Here is a 9,589-nt window from a genome sequence, read left to right as displayed (position 1 = left end):
TTCCCGCCCTTTTTTTCACAAATCACATCCTTAAGGGCGGGAGCTTCCTTAATTCCGAACAATTAGCAAGCAGGATTTCCTTGAAAGGTGTCGGCTTTAGCCAGTAACGGAGACTCATAGCAATGAAGAGCAGATTCATTGCCAAATAGGCTGACGCTTTAGTATTTTGCTAACTGGGCACGTCCCATAGCACCGCCCCTTCAGCCTGAGCGACGCACAGTTGACGTCAAGCCCTTTCCAACCAGCGATACTTCTAGTAGGGGAGTGACAAAGCAGTTGGTCCAATAGACTTTAGAGAACCGAACATTGCCGACCAATAGCCGGTTCCGGCCCTGCCATCCCGCCCTTCAGCCCGACCTGATCAAGGCTGGCCGCGGGGTTACTCTTTCAGTCAGCCGGTGGCCGCCATGTTGGGGTTTGCGGGTCGCTGCTGCGCCTCTTCGGCCGCGTCTCTGCTGCGGGGGGTGCGGAGCGCGCCGAGTCCGCTCCAGGATCTGCTGAAGCTCCGGGGTGGGGCTGCCGCCTCCGCCTCCGAAGCCCGTGAGTGAAGGGAGCAGAAGGGAAGGCGCCCGAGGGCGGGGTCACCTTGGGGCCTAGTGGCGGGAGCGAAGATGGGGTTGACGGCCTCGGCCTGCGGAGAGGTAACAGGGGCACCCATCCCACTGGGCCCGAGAGAACCCTGCTGGGTCAGGCCCAAAGGCTCATCTAGTCCAGCCTTCTCTTCCCACGGAGAATACCGGGCTGCTTCTTGGTAAGCCCACCTGCAGGGCACGGGCGAAGCAACTCTCCCGATGTTGCTCCCATTCAAGAGGCGTATTATAGTAATATCTACCCATCGTGACCACCATCCGTTTCTTATGTTTTCTGCACGAGAAGTCATCATGTATGTAAGAATACAGGCTGCCATTTCATGCGCCGCGTGGTTAGGAAGGATCATTTTAGAACTAAACTGCGTTCACGCAATACTTTTAATTACACCCACTCCCCGATAATCGCGAGAAATATAGTTTATCCCTCACAGAACTACAATTCCCAGCACTCATAACAAATTGTAGTTCCCAGGTGCCTTGGGGTGCCGGAATGTGGTTTAAAGGTATGTTGTGTAGGCAACTCTAGGAAGCAAAGTGCTCTGTTAAGAGGGGATGCTGAGTGCGCTAAGATGGCGAACAGAAGAGCCTTCTGCGGCGTGTAAGGTGGTGGTGGGGAGTGATTCTTCGTGTGCAAGCGGTGCGGTTCTAAAATATGCAAGACTCCTGCCGCTGTTTTCACTTGTGGCAAGTTGGCAGGTATGAAGAGGCCTGGCTTTTAAGAAAAGCTTATGCGAGAAAGAGTTGATAGGTATAGGGGGAGTTGCCCATGGAGTGGTGAGGAAGGTGAGTCTGGGTTGCCGGTACGCAGCTGGGCTAGGCAGAGCATGGAAAGCTACCTTTCTAAGTCTGCAGTGTATGGGGAGAGAAGTAGAAGGCATAAAAAACTGGTTTAAAATGAGTGTTTAATCACTGGTTTGGGATTTGGGGAATGGGGGGTCTGTAGCTAGAAAACAAGCTGGGGGTGTATAAACTTAAGCATAAATTTGATATGGGGTAGGGCTTTTGTCTATGGAAATGGACTGCCTTCAAGTCAATCCCGACTTATGGCAGCTATGAATAGGGTTTTCATGGTAAGCTGTATTCAGAGGGAGTTTAGCATTGCCTTCCTCTGAGGCTGAGGGGCAGTGACTGGCCCAAGGTCACCCAGTGAGTTTCATGGCTATGTGGGGATTTGAACCCTGGTCTCCCAGGTCGTAGTCCAACACCTTAACCACTACACCACACTGCCATTAGTTATTGGCAGGGAGGGGTATAGCCCTGAAAACTGCTGGGCCAGTAATTCTCATGCTATGCTGTGGGGTGCCCAAGTTTGCTTGAAGCTTATTTGTAGTTCATTGAGGTGATTGGTAGTGATAAGGAATCTTCCCTTAAAAGAGAGTATGCCTATCGGTACTAATATGGTTAAGATTCCTTAAACGTAGAGAGTCTGAAAACATTGTGCATTAATGCAGTGTTAGAGGTCCCTCCACAAAGAGGCCTTTCTCCAGAGTTTCATATCCTGGAGGGAGGATGCTTGTATTGTGCTTGGGTGCAGTGCTGTTTCGTTATCACTCCACCATTGAGCTGCTTTATCTACTTAGTTTCACATTGGTAACTTCAAGCTGTTAGGAATTAAGGTCACAATCGGAGTGTCTTTTGGCTTCAGTAGGTTCTCTATGCCAAAAGAGAACGAGTCTTAAGCTAATTCCTGGGGTATTTGATTCTTTTGTGGGTTGCTGGTGGAGGGATGAAGATGCTGTATGATTAGTCCCTAAATTGTCCTGTCTATCATGGTTGTCCTCTGTTCTCTAGGCCGGAACTATGCTGCACAGACAGCACCTTCAGCTAAAGCTGGAACTTCCACCGGGCGCATTGTGGCAGTCATTGGTGCTGTGGTGGATGTCCAGTTTGATGAGGGGCTGCCACCAATCCTCAATGCCCTTGAGGTTCAAGGCAGAGATACACGGCTGGTGCTGGAGGTAGCACAGCACTTGGGTAAGTGCCATTTGAATTCCTAACCTTACTCTACCCTGTAACTGTTCCTTTGTTGATGATCAATAAGATGACTTTCGTTCTTCTGAGCTTGCTGAAGCCATATTTATGATCTGAGAAGGAAATTTAAATCCACTGCCATCTAGACAGTAATTGGACACAAGGCCATGTTGGCTGGTAGTATTGGTCAGTGTTGTGATCTAGTCTGGGCTGTTTATCAGTCTCTAACTCATGTCTAAATCTTCAGGTGAATATAAGCAATTCAGAGGGCACTGGCATTCTGTGGCCTAACAGTTCCTTGATATGTAGCAGATTATCCATTTGAAATTCTCAATCCCAGAGACCCTTTGTCTTTCCAGTCTTGCTGAAGTCTTGACTTGCTATCCAGTTATGACTTTGAAACAAATCTTTGCTGTAAAGCTTTTTCAGTCATAGAACTGTAGGTACAATTTACTGAATTGTAGTTCTTAATCTGTGTTCTCTGCGCTCATTAGGAGATGAAAAGTACATTGCTTGCATGACCAAATCTTTCCCAAGCCTTGTGTCATCCTCAGCTAGAAGCTCAGCTTTAGTACTTGACTTTACCTTTGGGGATTAATACAGAGTGAGAAATTTTGCAGAGTGTTAAAATGTATTTCTACTCCTCAGACACTGGCTTGGTGGGAAAGGCAACTTATATAAAGGTTCTCTTCCACTGTAGGTGAGAATACTGTTCGTACCATTGCTATGGATGGTACCGAAGGCTTGGTGAGAGGCCAAAAAGTTTTGGACTCTGGTGCACCCATCAGAATTCCTGTAGGACCCGAGACCCTTGGAAGAATCATGAATGTGATTGGAGAGCCAATAGATGAAAGAGGTCCAATAACAACCAAACAGTTAAGTGTGAATCTGAGGGTTAAATGATAGGCTGGTGCCAAAAGCATATTAACTGGCTTCCTTTCAGTTTTATAGAATTTGTTTTGCTATTCTAATGTTTAGCTACTGTTGAGTTCAGATAGTAGAGCACCCACACAGTTGATGAGGGTCTGAAGAATCATGCAGCAGAAGCTATGCCAGCAATTTTTTTTCATTTTTTTAATCTTGCAGCTCTTAAATTAAGTTCTGGAGAGCACTTCTGGCTGTACAGCAATGCTAAATTCAGTCTGAACCATATTAATAGCAGCATGTTAACTCTACAGCTGTAGAGCAGTTCCTGTGTCATGAGTTTATAAGATATAGTATAGAGGATTGGTTTAGATTTATTAATGAGACAAGTGAATTCCAGCACTCCTTGCTAGAACATGGAAATAAACTTGAAATGAAATCAAAACATTTTGTTCATAATACATGATTTAGATATTCCATTGTTCTTCATGGAACCTAGTGTATAGATTTCAAAGTCTGTTATCCCTCGTCCAGATCTTACTGTACTAAAACTACTATTGACTGATACCTTTGCATACATGATAGCTCAAAGTTTTAAAATTGAAAGCTATGATTCTAACACAGAAGAAGCCATGTCCATTCTGACCTAGAGGATGCACAGTGTTTTAATACAAAATAATTGGGTTTTGGGTACAAGAATTATCTGTAAGCACTTTGTGAATATCCAAGATAGGAGCACAAATCACATAACATGCGGCCAACTTTCTCTTGCAGGTTTGCTGCTATTCATGCTGAAGCACCAGAGTTCGTCGAAATGAGTGTTGAACAGGAAATCCTTGTCACTGGCATTAAGGTTGTGGACCTCCTTGCACCATATGCCAAGGGTGGTAAAATTGGTGAGTTATCAGATAGGACCTGTGTGGAATAGGTCCTAAGAGTAGGGTGATCATGACTTGAGTGCTAAGCTTCCTGTCCAATATCTTGGGTTCCTGTTCATTAGCAGTCAAAATTTAAGAACCTGTTGACTTGACAATGACTTTGTTTCCTTCATTGATGAGCAAACTTATGACTTTCGTTCTTCTGAGATTGCTGAAGCAACTCTTTTGTTTCTGAGAAGGAAAACAGGCAGGATGATTGCGGGAGCATAATTCAAGACTAGGTATTAAACAGGCTTTTTCTCCCTAGGTTTGTTTGGTGGTGCTGGTGTAGGCAAGACAGTATTGATCATGGAGCTGATCAATAATGTTGCCAAAGCCCATGGTGGCTACTCAGTGTTTGCTGGTGTTGGGGAAAGAACTCGTGAAGGAAATGACTTGTACCATGAAATGATTGAATCTGGAGTCATCAACTTGAAAGATACCACATCCAAGGTAGGAAGGCTATTCATGCTACCCAGGTAGGGAAAATTGTGGGAGTGGTTGGCTTAATCTGCCATTTTGAAAGTGGAAATATTGTAACTTGCACCAGAAATTGGGCGTTCTGCTTCAGACTGAGGTCTGTAGAATTCTGAATCTCTAGTCTGATCTTGAGCCAAACACTGGTAGCAAATTAACTCAGTTACTAAAATATGTGGACTGAAGAGACTTTCGCATTACATTTCTAGTAGCACAATCAAGAAGCCGCCTTTGAAAGAAACACGTTTATAGTTTGAAGCTACTGTCGGATGGCCTGGGAGAGGGGTAGAGAAAGGGGATTGATTGGCTTCCTTTTGAAGCTTGGTGGGCTGTGTTAAGAATAAGCTGGAGTTGATGAGTTGCAAGAAAATTGTAGGAACACTGTACCCTGTTGTACTAGTTCAGTATAACGAAGTTGGGAACCTGCAGTCACATAGTTAACACAGGGCAGAAATTAGCACTGTGGTATTTCCGTAGGTCGCACTTGTTTATGGACAGATGAATGAGCCACCTGGTGCTCGTGCCAGGGTTGCTCTAACTGGATTGACTGTGGCTGAATACTTCAGGGACCAGGAGGGTCAAGATGTACTGCTTTTCATTGACAACATATTCCGGTTCACACAGGCTGGATCTGAGGTAAGGCTGGATGTGGCAGGATTATCTCAATCATGGGCTTCATCTACCAATTTAAATAAAGTAGGCTTAGTGACAGGGCGTTGGTCTAACGTGGATGTGAGCCAGGCATTTCTCCCTTGGGTGTTGGATGTTTCCAGATAGGGGGAGCTAAACCTATGAAGGCAGGAATTCTAGGACTTCAAAGGACGTTTTTTGCTCTCCCTTCCTGCTGAGACCTCAGTTTGTTTCCTGCTTTTGCTTGAAGGAAACTAATTCAACAAGGTCCCACTAAAGCATGTGGAGGAATAGCTGTTTGCTGCCCTAGCCAGCCACTGTAGTTCTTGCATTAGTTATGTAAAGATTGCTGTTTTGCAGACAAGTTGGGGATCTTGTAATAGTCAACCATACTAGCTTTAAAGCACTACATATTTTTTTCTCTTCCAGGTGTCTGCCTTGCTGGGCAGAATCCCCTCAGCTGTGGGGTACCAGCCTACTCTAGCAACTGATATGGGTACCATGCAGGAGAGGATCACAACAACTCGGAAGGGCTCTATCACCTCTGTGCAGGTAACAACTGCTAAAATGAGTGCCTCTCTAATAATAGCTTAACTGCCCACAAAGCTAACCCTGTGCTTTGTTTAGTAGCCAATTTCTGGAAGAGAGGCAAGCTTCTCTCTTCATTCAACCACACTCCCCCTTCCCCTTGATCTGATACAGCCTTTTCCCTTCCTCATATAAGGGTGCAAAGCTGTGAATGGATAACATTTAAGCTGTTCATATGCGTAGTGTGGCTCTGTAGTAAGTCTTTTCTCTTCCTAGGCCATTTATGTACCAGCTGATGACTTGACTGATCCAGCCCCCGCAACCACATTTGCCCACTTGGATGCCACCACTGTGCTGTCTCGTGCCATTGCTGAACTGGGCATTTATCCAGCTGTGGACCCTCTAGACTCCACTTCTCGTATCATGGATCCCAATATTGTAGGGCAGGAGCATTATGATGTGGCCCGTGGAGTGCAAAAGATTTTGCAGGTAAGGAGGATCAGTTAGGCACAAAATATGTTAATAAAGGCACGCCGGTCCATGGGAGAAAAAATACTTTACTTCTCAGGTTTGCAAAAACACCCTCCACAAGTTTATACTAAGAAGCTTCACCAGTGGTGAGCTTACCTAACTAGCAATGCTGTTCAAAAGGCAGAATGTACAAGACTTGGGTGCGTGACTTCTTATTTATTTTATTTAAAATATTTCTATCCTGCCCGTCTACCCTGTAATAGGGCACTCAGGGCGGCTTACAGTAAAATCGAGCCTGTACATAATAAAATTGTACACAATAAAAATCACAAAAACATTAAAATAAATTAAAATACATAAAATGCAATCAAAATTCATAAAATAATATATATACATATACACGCACATATATGCATATATAGGGAGTGGTACTGACTTGCTGTGCTTCAGAGTGTCCTTGCTGTCTCCAGTTACATATATGTGTTCTTTCTAGGACTACAAGTCCCTCCAGGACATCATTGCTATTTTGGGTATGGATGAGTTGTCTGAAGAGGATAAGCTCACAGTGGCCCGTGCCCGCAAGATTCAGAAATTTTTGTCCCAGCCCTTCCAAGTGGCTGAAGTCTTTACTGGTTATGCTGGCAAGCTGGTACCCCTGAAAGAAACCATCAAAGGCTTCCAACAGATCCTGATAGGTAAGAAATTGTCCTGGTAGTACATGTAACCACTTGAATGGCCAGTGGTCAGCTTTTCTATACATACACCCAGATGTAGGGAACTCTAGGAGTAATGGTTGAGGACCCTTTACTATGGGTTTTCAGATGGCTACAGGTAAACCATAGTAAGTTACCACTTCTACCCGATTTAGCATGGAAAGAAACTCCAAGAAAATGAATAAAACAGGTTTATACAGTAGCACTATGCTGCCCATAAACAAAGATGCCAATTTGTTGCTTTTCCTGAACAGGTCTAGCTGATCCCATTGTTGACTCGCTGCCTATTTTTTCCTTTGCAGGAGAGTATGACCATCTCCCAGAGCAGGCTTTCTACATGGTGGGGCCTATTGAAGAAGCTGTGGCAAAGGCTGAAAAGTTGGCTGAGGAGCATTCATAGACTTAGGAATGATGAGGCAAACCTGTTCTATAGCAAATTCTCCATGGGTTCATGTTGTCCAGGTTCCCCAATGGGAAGTCGTGTAACACGTCTGCAGAATATTTAAAGTTTTCAATAAAACTTCTGGTGAGATCATAGAAGTGATGTATGTCTTGTTGCAAATGGGGGTGGGTGGGGGCTGTAGCACATGTGCCATAGCTTGAGGTAAGTAGAGTATGTGGATCCTTACCTGCTGAGCATTCAAGAGTTCTTGCTGGCTGCTTTGGAACTGATGTGCTCATGGGATGCCCTAGATACCCTGCAGAGGGAACTGCTGTTATCTGGATTCACACAGAAAACTCAACATTGTAGAAAGAAACACTTAAGTGTTGACTCTTGCCTTCTTCCCCTCTTAACTGCTTCTAGTCGCTTCCCGAGCACTAGATCTGCTTATTCACAAAGTTAATGTGATGTCTTGCAGCCAGCTACTCATCTGCAAGCTGACATTCCTTGGAGAGTAGGCCAAAACGCCTCTTCAATCTTGTAACTGCTTTCTGAACGTCCTTGCCTATTATGAATGTCTTAAAGGACAGAAAAACATGCTAGATAAATCACTACAGCTTCCAACACCCCCCCAGTGCATGATAATTCTTTCCCAATTATCCTGAGTGGCACAGCTATTGGATGCATGCATATTTTGTGATCAGTCACAGCAGAAAAATACAGATAAAGGAAGCATCTTTACTAGGCTTCAACATGCCTCCTTCCTGCTGTTTATCTCTCTATATAGGATAAGCCATGGCTTGCCGGTGATCTGACCAGATAAAGGGAAAAGTAATTCCTTACATACTTGAATTCAAAACTGAGATTAATAGGTGCAGAATAGTCTAGTTGGCCTAAACCAATAACTTGCATGTTTTGATTGGTGCTCCCTATCAGATCCAATGAACATATCTGGCATGGCATCCCCACGGGATGAGGGAGTGGGTAGGGGAAAGTTAAGTACTCCCCAATTTCCCTTGTAAATTTCAAACTCAAAAGCAAAGAGGCTGTGGTTCTAGAGCACATACTGTGTACCAGATACTTGATTCAGGCCTAAAGTCAGTAGTAACGATGAAACAAGCTTCTAACATTCCTTATCAGTTCACTTGTTACTGGTCATCCACTCAAGTTGTTTTCCTATACAGGGTGGAACAAGCAATATCACAGGCATTCCTTTTTCTGAGAGGGAGAATAAGAGTTGAATATAATTTAAGTAGGGTCGCAGTTAATGGAAGGCTGTTCCTCTGAAAACAGTTTGGTATGGCTGTATTCCTAGGATTGCTGCAGGTTATGCTACTACAGTATGTGAATGCAATGGATTTTTTTCTCTGTCTTGCCCTGTCCTCTACAGTACACCTCATTCCTAAACCACAGTTTATTATGCCGTATTCCAAAGAAAAATGAACTATGCTCCAGATGCCATGGTTAAGCATGGGATTTTCTGTGCCATTTGTGGTGATAAGAAGATACTCTACCACAAATTTCTTGGTGGGGCTTGCTACAGTGTGTTTCAAGCAACATACTTGTAGCGGAAAGCAAGGTAACATTCTTCCTGATGACCCGTTTAGGACTGCTCCAGCTAAAGCACATTAGTCCATGACGTGGGGCTGCAGCCCGTGGTCTAACATTAAAACAGCCTGCAGAGAAGGAGTAGCATAGTTAAGCAGTGCTGCAAACTCTGACCACTTTTTGCTAATGTGCCACCTACTGTCAGCTGTACCTCCAAATGACTTTGTGTGAGTTAACAGCCCTCCACAGGAAAATTTGCAAGCCCTGAACTAGCGTGGCAGTTGTCAAACAGTAATCCTTGGAACATGTTCATAAAAAATCAGTAGCAGACAAGCATCTTTCCAAAGAAGCTTGCCAATTGCTATTACTCTGCAGTTTGTAGATACAATGAAATAGGACACTACAGTGTGGTATTCTACATAATTAGTGTGTCCTAGAATCTGCTGCCAGGAGGTGGTATTCTGCTGAAGAAAGAAGCTTCTTGGTAGAGAAATCAAT

The 9,589-nt window shown here is 44.4% G+C and overlaps 1 protein-coding gene and 2 non-coding genes across 3 annotated transcripts; all 3 read left to right on the top strand.

The window, feature by feature from the left end:
* Positions 1 to 339: 339 nt before the first annotated feature.
* ATP5F1B (ATP synthase F1 subunit beta) lies at positions 340 to 7,701 on the top strand. Its single transcript, XM_061615208.1, has 10 exons — positions 340 to 540; positions 2,382 to 2,564; positions 3,262 to 3,436; positions 4,200 to 4,321; positions 4,611 to 4,795; positions 5,297 to 5,455; positions 5,879 to 6,001; positions 6,254 to 6,466; positions 6,942 to 7,143; positions 7,464 to 7,701. The coding sequence occupies exons 1-10, from the start codon at positions 408 to 410 to the stop codon at positions 7,559 to 7,561; spliced, it is 1,593 nt and encodes a 530-aa protein (XP_061471192.1). The 5' UTR covers positions 340 to 407; the 3' UTR covers positions 7,562 to 7,701.
* On the top strand, positions 2,611 to 2,683 carry LOC133382649 (small nucleolar RNA SNORD59). The gene has a single exon (XR_009762034.1). It is a non-coding gene; the product is annotated as a small nucleolar RNA SNORD59 (small nucleolar RNA).
* Positions 4,470 to 4,543, top strand: LOC133382650 (small nucleolar RNA SNORD59). The gene has a single exon (XR_009762035.1). It is a non-coding gene; the product is annotated as a small nucleolar RNA SNORD59 (small nucleolar RNA).
* Positions 7,702 to 9,589: the final 1,888 nt, after the last annotated feature.

This window comes from Rhineura floridana, chromosome 3 (genome assembly GCF_030035675.1).
Source record: "Rhineura floridana isolate rRhiFlo1 chromosome 3, rRhiFlo1.hap2, whole genome shotgun sequence".
Lineage (NCBI taxonomy): Eukaryota > Metazoa > Chordata > Lepidosauria > Squamata > Rhineuridae > Rhineura > Rhineura floridana.
This window is presented reverse-complemented; position numbering and strand designations above follow the sequence as displayed.

What these genes read in the sequence shown, in the direction of transcription:
- ATP5F1B (XM_061615208.1), top strand. Translation starts at nt 408, where the DNA reads ATGTTGGGGTTTGCGGGTCGCTGCTGCGCCTCTTCGGCCGCGTCTCTG. An exon ending in TGCCAAGGGTGGTAAAATTG is followed by an intron (nt 4,322 to 4,610) that starts GTGAGTTATCAG and finishes TTTTCTCCCTAG; the next exon opens with GTTTGTTTGGTGGTGCTGGT. An exon ending in CTTCCAACAGATCCTGATAG is followed by an intron (nt 7,144 to 7,463) that starts GTAAGAAATTGT and finishes TTTCCTTTGCAG; the next exon opens with GAGAGTATGACCATCTCCCA.